Below are 16,397 nucleotides of genomic sequence, written 5' to 3' on the forward strand. Positions count from 1 at the left end.
GGCGATGGGGACACTTCTTGCCAGGTTCCTAGCCGAACGTTTCCTTCATATGTACGGAGTACTCCGTATAAGAAGCTCACCTGCAACGATGATATCAGAAATCCTCAATGTAAATATCTTTTGTCATTTTGGATTTACCAAGGATCTGCTTAATCCAATTTCAGCTAATCAGGACTGGCTCTAGGTCATCACCATTACTGGACTGAAAGAACCTCAAGTCACACTGCATTCCAAAGAATCAATCAAAGTTTGATCATCAACACAAATTTCCAAATTCATAAATTGTGTGTGCACTTAACAGAGAAATGCAAAAGTGTAATATCATATATATATGTGAATAGATCCCATTCTTATAGATTTATAACTTCTAGCTATGTCAACAAAGAAAGAGTAATTGCTTATCTTCTTTGTAGGATCTTAGAATTTAGGACATATAAAAATCTTTAACCTCCATATTATTCTGGCTTTTGTGAACAAAACTTCTCTATTCACTGTGTTTGTGTCTCAAAAGTTCTTTCTGTTCTTTTCCAACATATTTTTCAAATCAATTTTCCTGAGTTCTGAAAAGAGAGCTACTGCCTCATCATATAAATTGTGTGGAGTTCAATCATTACAGGAGATAATTTCTTTTACAGAGTACAGCTCTTCAGAAGTCTTGAACTTCATTACATTCTTTCTCACTCTTTTCATGCTCTTGAAGCTCCTCCCTATCAGTGTATCAGACAAACAAAGTCAAAGCCCAGCCCATGCCAATGTCTGTATCAAACATTAGGATATAGTGCCATCATCTCTATTCAATCTCATTTCTTTACACTCATTTATACATTGAGCACATCATCTTACTCACTGAATCATCTATATAGACAAGGGCCAGAGATATCATCTGTTTTCATGCTCCAGTGTGTGCCTGGTGAATGCATTTATGAAATTCTTGTAAAACAAATTTCAGTAGGATGGATGTTTTAGGCTGGTGTGCCAATCTCAGAAAGCCCCCCAAGCAACATTTGTGATATGTTTGCATACTCAGCCTGCTCTGTACTTCATGAAAGCACTGGTCCAGTGGACCACCTAATAATGAGCAGTATTTAGATTACTCTCTACCTAGTACATATCAGCTACGTGGTCGTTAGATATTAGTAAACAATCCCATCCGCCCACTATTGACACCCTGTACATAATAGACAAGAGAATTCAGGACTTCCAATCTCAGCATGAAGGTGTCGACTCCCCTGCATAGACAACGAAGACGGACCATGCTGTCTCCGTCGTTCAGTCTCATCCGTCAGACAAGAGCGATGATAGAGATGTCTACAACCAAACACAACCACGGGACCCCGGCCAAGCCCACCGCCGCCCTGGGGCTCTTCAACTCTGCTGTCGCCACCATGTCCCGTTGCAGGACCGATGGTAGCTTGCGACGTAGCCAGAGCCTTCCCCTTCCCTCTCGAGGTTAAGTCGCGATCACGACTCTCCTTAATCGTCCTATCCTGCTTCCGCTTCGCATCTACTTCTTGCCTAACCTCCCAAGCTTCCCATATGTGACCTCCCGAGCCGGGTCCCCACACTCGCCGCCGACAAATCTCGCATACCTGGCCCCTCGCCCTCCATCCTCGTTGCCTCAGTTTTGTGATTTCATCCACGTGAACGAAAAGATCCTTATCTAACATCGAATTCGTGAGAGAGAGCAACGACTCCTCGTAACCATAAGCAGATAATATGGACGCGATTACCGCCCGCAGTTCAGATAAAGAAGGGGAGGCAGAGGCAGCGCGTGTCAGGAATGCACGGAGTATACGTAGAAACGACAGATCCGGCTTGTCGGCAGGCATGCGCCCGGATTTAGTCGTCGTGGTTAATAATGCCGTAAATATATGCTGTACTAAGGTCCTAAGGGAAACGGAGAGTTGTCCAGGTTTAGCCACATATGGTTCCAATTGAGAAGCGGTTTTGATACTTTCATTTACCGAAGAGTCTTTTGTTAGCAACGGGGAGATATTTTGAGCGATCTTGACGACAGCTTCAATCAGCATGAGCCACAAGTTTTCATCAAAGGACAATGGCTGTTCAAATACGGATCCTCTCTTGCTGAGCTTTATGTCCCTATAGGGTCTTTGTGCAGATTTCGTCTGCTGCTGACATAGCCAGATTCCGACTCGAGTATACTTTTCAAGTGCCTGAATGAGATCAATGATAGCTTTAGTCAAGAATGTGGAGTCGGAGTTTTCCTCAGCACTTTGAAGGACTCCTAATAATCCGGCTTCGAGAGTCCCGAAGTGTTTGATTAATCTTTCCATAGCACTACCAACTTCCCCTTGTTTAGCAACAAGAATCACCACAGCATCGATAATTCCGCTGCTTTCAATTGAAGGTAGAATGGCGTCCAGCTGTAAATCTCCGACTTTCAAAGTGTCTGCGAACTCTGCAACGCGCGACGGTTCATACTGACACATCAACTGAATGTATCGCTCAACCAATACATGATTGAGTTTTTCTGGGCTGACCTCGACGCTGTTTTTGTTCTCTGATAATAAGGCGCTCAAATACTGATACTGCAGACTGGGTACTGGCTCAAGAGATTCAACGAAAACGTCATGCAAGTCGGTAGCCACAGCTTGAATTGTGCGAGCTGCTTCAACGACATTTATATGTGCCAATTCAGCAGCGTGCTCTCTAATGACAGAATGCACATCACGACGCTGTTTCCCCGTCAACGAAGATCCCAATCGAAGACAATCATAGATGCAAGTGAAGACGAGTTCTTGATCCTCTCTATCCTCCAAGTACATCCGCAACAATTCCGGGTACTGCCTTTCCATGCGATAGGTGGATTTTAATATTCGGAAAAACTTTGCTTCCTTGAAAAGAGGTATCAAACTCAGTATGTCAGGAGGGTGGTATGTCGAAAGTAGATACTCCGCGCTGAGTTGACAATCGTCCAACATCTCTGCATTGGGGTATTCACATAGCCTGACAAGGACCTGATGCAGGATTGAACCAGAAAGTAGAATGTATTGGGGGTATTTCGGGAGATTGCGAGCGATAAACATGTCCAGATAAATAGTGTCGGCTGCCGTAAAATTTGAAGAAGGGCCCATAAGTTCAAGAAGGATGCTGATTAAATATTGGCGATTAATTGAGAAGCCACTGCGCATACGCCTTGCAGATATTTGCTCCTCATCTCCTGTATTGTCGTTTAAAAAGCCGTCCTCAAAAGCTTCATTCAACATACTCATGAATGCCGGGGTATCAAACATCAACATCGTTCGAAGTTGTTTGAAATGAGTATAGGAATGACCTTCCTGCAACTCAGAATCCCTTCCAGAGCATAAAAAGTCATAAATATCCGCTTTTGCTTTCGACGCTATATGTTCTTCTAGTTCGTCGCCGGTGGGATATATTCGACCCGTCAGGATATAGGATAAGTAAGGGAACATTTTCAAGGCGTTTGCATGGGTTTTCGTTTGGATATCGGCGTTGCCATTGACGGCGGTGGAGGTAACATGCGCAGCCAAATCCAGCAATTCTTTTAGAGGCGAGATGTAATCACCAATGGCACGGTTCCACACATAAATGAAGGCATCATAAAGGTTATAGTGCTTGCACAAGGTAGTAACTTGGTCAATATCAATGGTGCTCGTATCGAGAAGACAAATAATCTCTTCTAAGCGGCTAGCCGAATGGTTCGTAGAGAAATGCGTAATCAAAGACTTGACAGCTCCCGGCGGTAATGTTCGAACTGAGCCTTGTATTATGTACGGTTCAAGGACGTCGAGGAAAACATTTTCTGACCCATTTTCCTCGTACCAGGAATATACGTCGTCGAATAAAAACTCTTGATCTTCCATAGCATCACATGCTGAGATGCACACCTCAGCAAGGCTCCGAAGTTCAAGGGGCTGGAGGCGCTCTGTGATCGCTTCTTCATTTTTGCCAAATGCATATCGCAGTGAAGCGCTCATCATTTCCAAAAGTTTTTCCTGCACCACCTCATGTCTAAGATCATCTTCCTCCGGTAAGCCAACGGTGAGCTTCTCGGAGCTTCCGATATAAAAGGACGTGGCAAGACGAATAGAGCCGATAAAATCGCCGGCTTCCATCAGGGCCAGGAGTCTGTCGGCCCAGTTGGACAACGTGCCAACAGACACATCATTAAATCCTAAAAGGAAGAGTCGTCCTTTATAAGCCCTGAAGCCCATATAAAAAGCGTCTGCTGTTACTCCATGCATCGATTGATCCTCCTCGTCCAATTGCTCTACGAGGCTCTGAAGCTGTCTAGAGAAAAGGTCCGCATGATAAATATGCTTGTGTAATAAGTCAAAAGAATCCGTCACACGCAGTGACTTGTCTTCCAAGATGAGGAGTTGTTGCGTTATTGTCAGGACTGCCAAAACCGAGCGGCTTACCCATTGTACTGCAACGATGGGTTCAGCAGCCCTCCACCGAGCGAACGGCTTAAACGCAAAGCTGGGAGGCTTATCTCTATCCGCGGGATCTGTGGATTTCACCTCGAAAACTTCTAGGATCGTCAGAACATTGGACCAGCAGTATACCAGCTTGGTATTAGAAACTCCTGAATCCTTTGCTTTCAACTTTATTGCAGGGAACCAAGCCAGCGCAGCCGTCATGGCACTGTGAGCAGGGACTTCCCTGGGGCGCGCCGACTTATGTTGGGTTTGGGCAACTGGCGTTGTAGAAACAATCACGAGAAGATAAGGGGTGAGCATTGCGACAAGGCCTAAAGAGTCCGTGGCCTGCTCGACGTTCCCTAAGGGAAGAGGGGAAAATGCAAGCACGGTGCTAGGCTTCCTTACACGGCCAGTGGGCACAGCACTCTCAGGGTACCGGCCCAGTATTCTTGTGGTCCTGACTGTACGGGCGACTGCTCCCATCCCCCGGGTTGCCAGATGCGAGAACGCCATTCCGTGATCATCAGCCGAGACCAAGGCGGTGCGACGGGTTCCTAAGAAGCCCATATGAACGACAGCGACACCGGATATGTGGCCATCGGTTCGTTTGAAATCCTTCTCCGCTGCGCTGATAGGAGGGATATGTAGAAATGGGCGCGCGGGTCTCGAGATTTCCCAGGTGAAAATGGTGCCATCGGCATGTCCTCCAGCGACGGTGCTGTGGTCTGCTGAAATGGCCAAGGAAGTGATCGATCCAGACGCAATTGCTGTGCCAAAGTCAGTTTCAGTTGTTAGTGTCTTATTGAGATCACGGCATGCCTTTTGTTCCAGGTCCGATTATCGTCTTTAGATTCTGCTGATAGTCGAACACCAGTATGATTCCTTTCGTCGTCCCCAAAACTATGTGCGTAGAAACCGCCATGCAGGTTGGACGTCCAAAATTCCGTTTTCCTGCCTCGGAGAGGACTTGACCTGACAGCTTTCTGAGCTTGGTCCATCGCACAACCTCCCACGGAGTCTGGGACGCTTCTTCCAACAGGTCAGGCGTATCCGACCGGATGTGGCTGGCAAAGGAAGACTGGCGCGAGTGTTGTTGAAGAAGTGAAGGTGATATCGACCGAGTGGAACCAGGAAACGAAACGGAAAGACGTGTTTGAAACCGGAGGTCAAACGGACGGTGAGGGCTATGTCCCAAGCTGGAGGGCGGACGATAACCCAGCGCGCTACTCGGAGAGGATTGGATGGAACCCTAAAGAAGCCATTAGTGGAAGTATTATAGCATGCAGTGAGACAATCGATCACGGACTTGGATTGATGGGGTGTCGTCTGGGACGGAGCCCGCGTCGTCGATGCTCCCGGCGCCCCGGATGGAAATCCCAGGTGAACCAGCGACGTCTCCATTTTGCTGTGACGCAGCGCCATCGTCTTCATCCTTCGTAACCGCTATCGATATCGGGTCGTCGGGTGTGACAAATTCGTCGAACGCGTCTTGGTCTTCAATTGGAGACGCCTGTGCATGCTCCCGGCCATTGACAGCCAGCGTCTGCTGCTCTTCCTCATCATGTAGGTCTATCACATCGTCGCGGGCTGCATCATCACCACCCCTTTCGGTCATGGAGCTCATCGGTCGGTTCGCCGATCGACCATCGCTTCAGCTCCGTTAAAGCTTATCGTAGGTTAATACCGTGTCGTAGGGTCGAGCACCAATCGCTGGAGCCTCCCGCAACGATGGAGGGTAGCTTGTGAGGGCCCGGAAAGTGCAATCGTAGGTAAGAGGGGTTCGACGGCCGAAAATTCGGAAAATATGATGGCAGAATCCACAGGAAGTGTCCTTGCGAAAACTGAGGTTGTGTCGGGGTGAGGTGCCCGGTTAGGATCTTGATGGATGATGTTGCTCGATGGCACTGACGGTTGTTTGGCATCCATAGTTAAATGTTTTCTTTGACCCATGCAGCAGGTTCAAGCTCAACAACCACGACCACCAAGCTGCAACCGGGAGCCTACATATACACAGGACTAGGTATTTATCACGGCATTTGACTTCTAGCGTATTATTTTTTTTTTTTAATTCTAACTATCTCAAACACAGGGAGAAGGAGAGGGATAAAGGCGCACCGCCGGACCCTTAGCCGCCGGGGGGAGCATCGCATTTCGACCACCATCTTGATAGCCCGCCGCGAAGGCTTCACATGGTGCATTCTGCACGCTGTCCGACGAGAGACACGGGCGTCTATAGGACCAGAGCAATGTAGCTCCTCATCCTTCGAGGCCGACTGATCCCCTGAGGAGCGACCCCCTGCGTCGTCGCCTCTCCGTGATTCACGCATCGACCCAGAACCCGGACTGGCCTATCATCCCGCCCAGCCCCAGCACACCCGCGATGCCACCGCTGCCGCATGACAGGGTCAGTTGGGATGCGCGTCTGCTTCTCCGAGTGCGTCTGCGTCTTCTTCTTCCGTGTCTCTCTCTGGCGTGTCTCTGCGATCGCCCGCTCGACTCCAGTTCAGCGGCTCTGCTTGCCGTCTGCGTGCTCCTTCCCTTTCTGCTTCTCTGCTTGTTGACTGCTGGTGGGCAGCTTCCCTCCCTCCCCCCCCAAAAAATAAATAAATAAATAAATAAATAAGAATGGAGTATCCCCATGCCTTCCCGATCTGTATATATAAACGCCCGCTACCCCGCCGCGCGCGCGCCTTCCCAACGCCGGCCCCCCTCTTACGTTCTTCTCTTTTCTACTTCCTCTCTCGCTGGCAGCGTCCATGGCATGACATCTTCGCTCTCTACCACAGTGCAGACACACTGATATGCACCACGCCGCAAGCGTTATCATTACGCTACCATGCTGACTCTTCCGCTCGTTTTACTAGCATGCCTGCTGCCTACCGGTCTTCTTGCGCAGACCAGGTGCAATGGCCGCACTGAGTACTGCACTCGTCGCTACGCAGATGTCCGCCTTGTTGGCGCGCACAACTCCCCATTTGTCGGCTATTTGCCCCAGCACAATCAGGAGATCTCTGTAACGAAGCAACTTGACCTGGGCATTCGGTTCCTGCAAGGCCAGACACGCGTACACGAAGAAAAGAAGACCCTGAACATGTGCCATACGTCGTGCTTTCTCGAGGATGCAGGACCCGTTGAAGACTTCCTGAGCACGATCAAGACGTGGCTCGATGGCCATCCCGAAGAGGTGGTCACCCTCCTTCTCACGAATGGCGACTACGTGGACGTCAACAGATTCGATGAGGCCTTTACAAAGAGCGGAATCAAGAAATACGTATTTGTTCCGCCGTCTGCCCCGGATGCTCTGCCGATGGATTCCTGGCCTATGCTGGGCAACTTAATCAGTTCCGGCAAAAGATTGATCGTGTTTCTAGGTAAGTTATAAACCGCAATACGCCCATGTGGTACCGGTGGTTTGACTCTAGCGGCATTTTTCAACCAGACTACAAAGCAGACATGCCCAAGTTTCCATACATCTTGGACCAGTTTGCCTACTTCTTTGAGACGCCATTTTCCACCACCGATCCTAAGTTCCCGCAATGCAAGATCGATCGTCCTCCAAACGCGAAGGCTGACGGAAGACTCTACTTGGTAAATCACACACTGAACGTTGATATCTTTGGTGTGATCGTCCCCGATCGCATCAGAGCGCCAAAGACAAATGCAGCCACCGGCGAAGGAAGCATAGGCGCACATGTCGATCTGTGCAACTCGATATATGATCGCAAACCCAATGTTGTTCTACTAGATTTTATCAACCAGGGGGAAGTTTTCAAGGCACAAAATCAGATGAATGGATTTTAACAACTTTATGCTAAACATAGATTCTTTGATTCGTTGAACAATCTGCTTTACCATTACCTGCACGCGCTTTTTGGTCAACTTACTACTGATTTGTTTGCTCCCATGCTCTTCAAACAACCCCAAGAGCAGACATCTTCCATCAGACATTGTGTCGAAAAGGTGGGCTGGCAAGGGATCCGTGTAACACTTGGTCATTTGACCCCAGCATACTCCAAACAGGAGACGGAACACGGTAAACAAGCACCTGAGCTATTGCTTGACTTAGACCAGAACTGTCCTTTCCTTTCTGCTATCAGGGCTCCATGTTGACATCTGACTGCTCTGCTATATTTGACTTATTGTTGCAATTCTTATAGAAATTCACCAACCACCATCATATAAATGAACCAGAGATGTTTTAGAAGGTTTTTTTGCTTTATGATGGGTAGCATTAAAGCCTAATGATCTTCAAAAATGCTCCACTGCAGGGAAGCCCCCTGTCTCTGCAGATCAGTGATGGCCCATCGTCAGGAGTCCAGTTCCTGTACGGAGTACTCTGTACTGCGTGCAGATTATCATTGGGGACACGGGAGACGCCACTCAAGATCACACGGAATACTCCGTACTCCGTGCACTTTCTAGTTCCTTTATGCTTAATCCATGATCAAAGTCTAAGGGGAGGTATTACTCTGATGAGATGTCCTGGATCTCCAGAGTGAAATCTGTTAGCTGGAGCTTTGCCAAACTTAAAGCCAGTAACCAATCTCGCCAACTAACTTCCGGGGTAACTCATATATAGTTTGACTGAGTTGGCCGATATTTATCCTAGGCATGCCACACTTTGAGCTTTGTTGAAGAATCGCAGTGCAAATGCCTTACCTTGCCTTTTGGCGTATGTTGCCATGGATCCTTCTTCTCGAGCCGTAGTTATGAACCACTTTCAACTATCAACTGTGGCCATGTTCGACGTGCCTATGATGAAAAGTAATGGACAGGCTTCAATTTCGGCCTAGGAAAGCTGCCAGTCCTTGGGAAGCGTCTGAAAGACTACGCTCTCAGGTCGGGGCGATTTCCATTTGTGGAGGGGGGCGGGGAAAGGGGGTTTTGCTTGGGGCTTGTGCATTTGCGGCCCCTATGCTTTAGTCTGCTTAGGCTTGGTTAAGGGGCGGGTTAGAGGCCCTTTGGGTGTATCTTTTAGGGGCGGTTAGGGGAGCGGCCTTAAGAGTGCTCCATAGATGTTGCGCGAAGATTCAATTTAGCGGGTGCTAATAAAGGCTTTGCTAGATGCTTGTATCATACTCCGTACTTCTTACCGAGTGCTCCGTACAAAATGGGGCAATCCACAGCAACTATTCATACAGGTTCATGAATAGCCCTGTCATTGAATGATTCATTTTGCCTCACATGGTGGGGAATCAGAATCCACAAACATAACTAACTAACTCGTTAAGGTGGCTCACCACTCAACGAGCCAAACCACTCAACGAGCCAAATTCCTTCCAATGCTCCACGCTACGAATTTATTAATTATCTCAACAACGAATTATTATTATTAAACTAGCTATTAAATATTAAATGAGTGTGTTCTTTAAAGCATAGAAATTAGTGTGGCTATGAAAATAAACGTGTGGACAGCCTGATATTGCGGCCAGAGCGAGAGATACGGGGGGTGGATAGGAAAGATTGTAAAGGAATGTCAGCAGTAGATTTCTCAGCTAGAGAGCCTAAAGGCTTGTTAGGGAGGCTAGTAAAGCTCTTACTACTGCTTTGGGAAGATTGTATAGGCTTGCCACAACAAGGTTCTTTCATAGGGAGGCCCTGCCGACGGCGCTTTGAAGCCGGCGCTTGAAGCTCTGACTGCCAGCATTTACTAGCACATTCAACAGCCTGTCTCTCCTTCTCTGCTTGTTGTAAAGCCTTTTTCTCCTCACAGGCAACACGCTGGGCCTCTCATTGTATAGCACGTTCAAGCTTTTCAGCCTCTCATTGCTCGCGGGCCTTCATACAGGCAGTCTCTCATTCAATCCATTTTTCTTCAGCCTCCCTAGCTGCCTGCTCTCTTTGGAGCTCCTGTTGAAGCTTTGCCTCTTGTGTTTGAGCAATTTTGTGAGCTTTCTCAGCCTCTATTTCATCCCAGCGTTCCCGAGCCTGCAGAACTTTTGTAGGACTCCAGAACTGGGCCTGGCTCGGATTATCGCGATCAAGTAGGCCTAGGGGCTTGCCTCACTTGCGGCACTGTTTCTCCATCACAATAGTCAATTTTAGAGCCCAATTTTCATGCTCTAGCAGTTCATTTCATATTGCAAATTGCTTGCTGGCTTTGATAACCCATCCAATACTCTGCAAATTTAAGCTGTGCTGAAGATGAATACCCTTAACCTCTTGACAAAGCTCCTGTATATTTGTAGGGATGGAAGGCTCAACTAGTGATGCAGGGCCTTGTTGATCAGCAGTTTCAAATCAGCTTAGTTGATGCTGGAGATCCAGGGGATAAATGCCAGTCTTTGCAAAGCCAGCACATATATTGTCACCCATCAAAGCCTTCTTCCATGCTGCATTGAATAGTCTCCAGAAATCCCTTTTTGTCATTCAAATATAGCCCAGTCCACAGCATAGTAGGGATTCCAGCTCGCTGGAATACACCTTGCCCAGCAGCCCAAAAACACCAACATCAAGAGACTGCAAACAGTGGGTAGAGTGTGGTGGAAGGATCAACAGCAGGATCCTTTCGCGGTTTGCATATTCAATAAATTTCATATTTATATGGGAAGAATGCCCATCTAGTAGAAGCAGACATCTTGCCCTACCTGCTTTTGCCTTTGTATGCGGATTAAAAACCCGTTGCAACCACTCCAGGCCATATTCATCATTGCTCCAGCTGTTCACTAAGGCTGCAAAGTAGGCATATTCACTTCTGTCAAAATCATCCAGCCATGTATCCTGAAGATCTCTGGATTCACCCTGATAAATAAGAGCTGGAGGTAATGCAATCCCATCTGCAGAGACTGAACAGAGCAGTGAGAGGAATTCCCAGCTTCCATCCTGAGTTGCAACACTTTTACCAGCTTGTAGGGCTTTAATAGAGACAAGGTGCTTTGAGGCATGACAGGAGCCTAGGAGGAATCCTTTTTCATCAAAGTTGTATGTGTTTTCCAGTGTAATATTATACTGGCTGATTTTCTCACTCAACTAAATGCAGCAGTGCAAGCACTCAACAAGTTAGCCAAATTCAACAACTGCACTTGCAAAGAAGCAAAAAAAAGCATCAAATTACAAGACTATAGAAGTGCTGAAAGCAGTGGTAATTATCTGCTACCTGTCTATTCTTGTCAAGCGGCTTGAGATAAACAGTCTTGATCTTGTCCTTGTGGCGCTCACAAAACCATGTCACCCAGTTGATTCCCATGTCCTCTCCCGTCATCTCTTGCATGATATTTCGAAGGATTTGAGACATAGGAGCAAGGCCGCGGTCACAGAGCTTGTTTATATACTCTAGGAGCTCATCCTCCTGTATATTGGTGAGCTTCTTCTTATGTCTGGAGGTTGCTTCATGGTGATTGACTTGTAGGCCTTGATACCACCAGCGCAGGGTCTCTTGGCTGAGTGAATATTTTTTCACGGTCGCACTGTAATTTGGAGTCTCTTGCAATTCAAGATCTTCAATTGCAAGCTTAATTGCTTCATTGTTGACCATGCTATTGCATAATGAAGTTGAGCGTTGAAGAAATTTGATGGTGCGAAAATTTGGCTCGTTGAGTGGTTTGGCTCGTTGAGTGGTGAGCCACCTTAATTGTCTACTCCGTAGATCATCAACAATCTTCATCCCAAGACTTTCAAAGCATTCTGTTTCAAACTCAATCCAGCCATATTCGCTGTCTCCAACATACGTAGGTGCTGTCAGGATAGGTGATTACAACATCAAAATCTATCCAGAGATCCCAGAGATCCAGAGATCCAGAGCACCAGGACAATAAGGATGTTCTTGTGATAAGGATTGTTGTACCCTGAATGAATCTGTTGAATGCCATAAACTGCCCTAGCCATTCATTTTTTGCTGTAGATGACACAGTTCATTAACAACAGACTTGGCAGGTATTCCATCAGAATTGCACTTAGAAAGCCAGAATCATGTGTGAAGGCATCTATCATATGAGGAGAAAAGGCAGCTGGGTTCAATGACAATATGTATACATAAAACTTTGACAAATAACCCCTGTCACATCTGCCATATCACTGAAGACTGCAGTAGGCCCTGATTTCACAGCAAGCACAATTCAAGTCACTAAATCCATTGTCCACATAGCTAGGGTTTTGATTATTATGGGACCGGAACAGGTAAGAAAGTGGTGCATTTGGTATGCAGTGACAGCTGGGGCACATATCGATGAATGACATGATGTTGTCTGATTGCTTCTACCCTTTGATAAACTTGATCTTTGTACCGCAAACTCATCAAATCCGTTGTCCTTCTCGTAAATGGTACTTTCTGGGCCACGCGGCAAGTTGGTGTAGCTGGGCATGGCGGCGGGGTCAGAAACCGAAGCGTCAGAGCCCGCTGAAGCAAGACGATGATGTTGAGCGATGTCGTCGGTGACCTCTTAAGCCAGTGGAAGTCCGGTGGAATTAGATTGATCCCATTCATCGTCAGCCTTGGCTCCAGGGAAGCATCAGCGGTGCTGGCGAGTCAGAGCCAGTCAATTGCACACCACCCAACAATGTTTACTTACCATCCAAACAGCTGCAGGTTCCTGCACCAATTCGCACTTTAGACCATATCTCGACAGCCATGCACATAAATCGACCACAGAATTGACAAGCAGATTGACTGGAATTATCTCGATTTTGAATGATAAATATTATCTACTCTTTAGCCAAATTATGGAGTCCGCGAGCAGGAGAAGGGTTTATTCCTTAACTAACCCGTCAACCGTGTTTCTGAACCTTATTGTTATCCTACGAGAAGGTCCTTCAAACCCCCAACTTGGGGTGCAGCCCTCGAGGAGTGTCGAGGGTCAATGCTTCGGTCATTCCGTGTTTTTTGGGGGGAATCCCTGTCAAGGCGATCACTCCTCGCAGAATATCTGATACCCAATGGCGTGCGCGGGTTCGATGCTTGTGCTTTCACAAGGGAGGATCTATCCGGCTCGGGTAACTGTAAATACCGAGCGATAGAATGCAACCGAACCTCGTGCGATGGTTGCAGCGTTTCTGTGGATGATGATCGACACTCCTTCGGCACCGACTGGGGATCGGTTTTTTATGGTATCCCTCCCGCAGTCGCCGAGTACGGGGCGGGATGGAAGGAATTACGAGCGAGTGGGACAGATATGGCCGTCGGGGGATACTATATAATCCGTCCTCATCCGCATCGTCCCTCGCCTGTTTGTTTCGCGTTCGTCTCTGAGGCATCAGGAGAGTATCCTTCCTCAAGACAAGGAACCTTTTTCTTGAGCACTCCGACACCACTAAGTTGTCTTATAAAGGACACAGTGTATCCGGCAGACGAAGACAGTAAACATGTTCTTCTCGGCCGTACTTCCGCTCCTACTCTCCGCCGCGCCCCTCTGCGCCTCAGCTCCCGCGTCCGCTCTCACCCCGCCCAACATCCCCTCCGCCTCCGCCGCCCGCGCCGCACTTGCCGAGCTCACTGTGGCTCCGCAGGGTCCGCAGGATGGCTACTCCCGCGACCTCTTCCCCCACTGGATAACGGTATCCGGCGAGTGCAACACGCGTGAGACGGTGCTACGACGCGACGGCACAGACGTCACCATCGACGATAACTGCTACCCCACACAGGGAAACTGGTACAGTCCATACGATGGGGGTCGATGGGATCAAGCAAGTGATGTGGATATCGACCACGTAGTCCCTCTGAGCAACGCATGGAAGAGTGGTGCGAGAGAGTGGACAACGGAAAGGAGGCGGCAGTTTGCCAATGACCTGGAGAATCCGCAATTGATCGCGGTGACGGATAACGTTAACCAAGAAAAGGGTGATAAGGGTCCAGAGGACTGGAAACCTCCTTTGGGTATGTTGTCTCCTTTTCTCCCTTGTCCTTTTTTTTTTTTTTACTCGCGTCTCCAATGGGGTTTTCTGGGCAAATTCCTCGCTGATCTGATGAATACCAGAATCTTATTACTGCACTTACTCCCGCATGTGGATCGGGGTCAAGTCCGTGTACGACCTGACCGTGACTAGCGCAGAAAAGAGCGCACTGGAAGAGATGCTGGGGCGATGCTAGAGGAGCGGAAGAGTTGACCTGCAGCGTTGAGTCGCTCAAGGTAAAAGTACATAGGGATCTTAGGGACAGCATACAAAAAAGATGGAGCTCTCTGCTTTTTCTTGGATAACTAATAGAACCCAGAGTTACACCAAGGTAATCTGGGCACAGATGTATGTACAGTACATACTGGGTAGCATGATTGTATAGAGGGTGATTTTCCTCAATCAATTAATTCGACGTTTTAATTTAATAACCGTGCGGCAACGGAGGCTTGATGTCTGACGCAGAGAACGTCTGTAGATGTCTCAGCAAAGAGATCGGCCTTGGGCGTCTGGTTTGTTGACTGCACGACAGATGTTTTGGAACCCCGCGATGACATCAAAAATACGCGTCTGCTAAACTGCCGATACGCTAGCACGGCGCCACAGGCACTAGTCGCGCGTGTTGTGTGCGGCTTGGCAAAAATAGAGTGTGCACTAACCGCTTAGTCAGGTCCAGAGTGGCGGAGTTTTAGAACAGCCCCGCAGCGCGATCTCCCACAATTCCCAAGCAATCTCTCTGGCAGCAGTTGTTAAGCAAGACGACCATCTTCGATCTCGAGCATACGCAGCGACAAACCAGCCATTACAACCAACACTCGCTCTCTGCCAACGCTCAAATTAATCACGCTCCTCTCGCAGATCACAATGGGGGGAGCAAGCCCACATCTCTACACATTCGACAACACTGAAGACCTGGCCCAGCGTCTCCGGACATACGTCCTCCACTCCCAAAATGCAGCCCTAAAGAGATACGATGTCTTCCGTGTGGCCGTCTCCGGTGGCTCTCTCCCGACCATCCTAGCCAAAGCCTTTGTCGGTCAGCAGCCCTCCTCCGCCACCGAAGCGGGAGGAGACGACGAGAATACTCTCAAACTCTCCCACTGGGACATCTTCTTCGCCGACGAGCGCGTCGTCCCCCTCGACCACCCAGATAGCAACTACAACCTCGTCAAGACCGAATTCGTCGACAAGCTCTCCCCTACCTTCGGGCAGCCCAAGATCCACCCCATCGACACCACCAACCTCAGCAACGACCCCCAAGACATCGCCGACCTCTACCAGGAAGAGCTCATGCACTCCTTTGCCGCAAAGGACAGCGTCAAACTGCCCGTGTTCGATCTCATCCTGCTCGGCTGCGGCCCTGACGGGCACACCTGCAGCTTATTCCCGGGCCACGAGCTCCTCAAAGAATCAGATTCGTGGGTCGCCGCCATTTCTGACTCGCCGAAGCCGCCGCCGAAGCGCATCACCCTTACTCTCCCGGTCGTTACGCACGGGTTGAGAATCGCCTTTGTGGCCACCGGCGAGGGCAAGAAGGAGGTCATGAAGCAGATTTTCGATACGGAGGAAGGCAAGCAGTTACCCTGTGGCATGGTCAACGAGAAGGCCGGAGACAGAGTGAGCTGGTTCACGGATGGGAAAGCTACAGAAGGTGTGGCGTTCCCGAGAAAAGGCAATCTATAACTAAAAGTTTTCTCCTTTTCGCTTCCGGTTTTGTAGACTGAATCGTTGTTCCTTGACTTTTGTGAAGAGTGTCCCTCTTTTAACCCGTGGCGAGTTTCCTACTCATCCACGACCTTTTGGTTGTCTTCTTTTGTTATTAACCACACGCCGAAGAGCAGACTGGCAGCACGGTAGTCAAATTTTTGCCTTCAAATTGTAGAAATTACCCCCTTATGTTTGTTGATTCAATCGAGTCGCGCTACTTTCTTTTCTCTTCATTGTCGCAAAAGTACGATGCAATACACACCTTCCGAGTAATAGCTAACAGCCGAAGCTGGAAAAAAAAAAGAAAAATAAATAAATAATACACAATGTATCTTCAAAGCCTTGACAAGAGACATCTTCGATAAATTCTAGCATAGGAGTGACTTACGGTATCTCTGAAACCGGCGATGACCAGCACTCATTCGGTAAACAACACCACCATAACCCAGGGACACCGGT

At 48.3% G+C, this 16,397-nt stretch overlaps 5 protein-coding genes across 5 annotated transcripts; 3 read left to right on the forward strand and 2 right to left on the reverse strand.

Moving 5' to 3' along the window:
- Window positions 1–1,039: 1,039 nt before the first annotated feature.
- CIMG_04846 (golgi complex component) lies at window positions 1,040–6,284 on the reverse strand. The gene is made up of 3 exons (XM_001245404.2): window positions 5,713–6,284; window positions 5,219–5,655; window positions 1,040–5,124 (listed from the first exon to the last, which is right to left on the reverse strand). The coding sequence occupies exons 1-3, from the start codon at window positions 6,028–6,030 to the stop codon at window positions 1,158–1,160; spliced, it is 4,722 nt and encodes a 1,573-aa protein (XP_001245405.2). The 5' UTR covers window positions 6,031–6,284; the 3' UTR covers window positions 1,040–1,157.
- Window positions 6,285–6,371: 87 nt separating this feature from the next.
- CIMG_04848 (uncharacterized protein) lies at window positions 6,372–8,248 on the forward strand. The gene is made up of 4 exons (XM_001245406.2): window positions 6,372–6,426; window positions 6,496–6,973; window positions 7,271–7,777; window positions 7,846–8,248. Exons 2-4 carry the CDS (start codon window positions 6,787–6,789, stop codon window positions 8,205–8,207), a joined length of 1,056 nt encoding a protein of 351 aa, XP_001245407.2. The 5' UTR covers window positions 6,372–6,426; window positions 6,496–6,786; the 3' UTR covers window positions 8,208–8,248.
- A 4,256-nt stretch (window positions 8,249–12,504) lies between these two features.
- Window positions 12,505–12,974, reverse strand: CIMG_04849 (uncharacterized protein; the record flags this gene model as incomplete). The annotated part of the gene is made up of 2 exons (XM_001245407.2): window positions 12,505–12,698; window positions 12,914–12,974. The coding sequence occupies 2 exons, from the start codon at window positions 12,972–12,974 to the stop codon at window positions 12,505–12,507; spliced, it is 255 nt and encodes an 84-aa protein (XP_001245408.2).
- A 729-nt stretch (window positions 12,975–13,703) lies between these two features.
- On the forward strand, window positions 13,704–14,427 carry CIMG_04851 (uncharacterized protein; the record flags this gene model as incomplete). Its single annotated transcript, XM_001245409.1, has 2 exons — window positions 13,704–14,214; window positions 14,315–14,427. 2 exons carry the CDS (start codon window positions 13,704–13,706, stop codon window positions 14,425–14,427), a joined length of 624 nt encoding a protein of 207 aa, XP_001245410.1.
- A 668-nt stretch (window positions 14,428–15,095) lies between these two features.
- Window positions 15,096–15,914, forward strand: CIMG_04852 (6-phosphogluconolactonase; the record flags this gene model as incomplete). Its single annotated transcript, XM_001245410.1, has 1 exon — window positions 15,096–15,914. One exon carries the CDS (start codon window positions 15,096–15,098, stop codon window positions 15,912–15,914), a length of 819 nt encoding a protein of 272 aa, XP_001245411.1.
- Window positions 15,915–16,397: the final 483 nt, after the last annotated feature.

Source organism: Coccidioides immitis (assembly GCF_000149335.2).
Source record: "Coccidioides immitis RS genomic scaffold supercont3.4, whole genome shotgun sequence".
NCBI classification, from domain to species: domain Eukaryota; kingdom Fungi; phylum Ascomycota; class Eurotiomycetes; order Onygenales; family Onygenaceae; genus Coccidioides; species Coccidioides immitis.

What these genes read in the sequence shown, in the direction of transcription:
- CIMG_04846 (XM_001245404.2), bottom strand. Translation starts at nt 6,030, where the DNA reads ATGAGCTCCATGACCGAAAGGGGTGGTGATGATGCAGCCCGCGACGAT. An exon ending in ACGACACCCCATCAATCCAA is followed by an intron (nt 5,656 to 5,712) that starts GTCCGTGATCGA and finishes TGGCTTCTTTAG; the next exon opens with GGTTCCATCCAATCCTCTCC. An exon ending in CCTGGAACAAAAGGCATGCC is followed by an intron (nt 5,125 to 5,218) that starts GTGATCTCAATA and finishes AGCAGACCACAG; the next exon opens with CACCGTCGCTGGAGGACATG.
- CIMG_04848 (XM_001245406.2), top strand. Translation starts at nt 6,787, where the DNA reads ATGCCACCGCTGCCGCATGACAGGGTCAGTTGGGATGCGCGTCTGCTT. An exon ending in TCTCTGCTTGTTGACTGCTG is followed by an intron (nt 6,974 to 7,270) that starts GTGGGCAGCTTC and finishes TCGTTTTACTAG; the next exon opens with CATGCCTGCTGCCTACCGGT. An exon ending in AAGATTGATCGTGTTTCTAG is followed by an intron (nt 7,778 to 7,845) that starts GTAAGTTATAAA and finishes TTTTTCAACCAG; the next exon opens with ACTACAAAGCAGACATGCCC.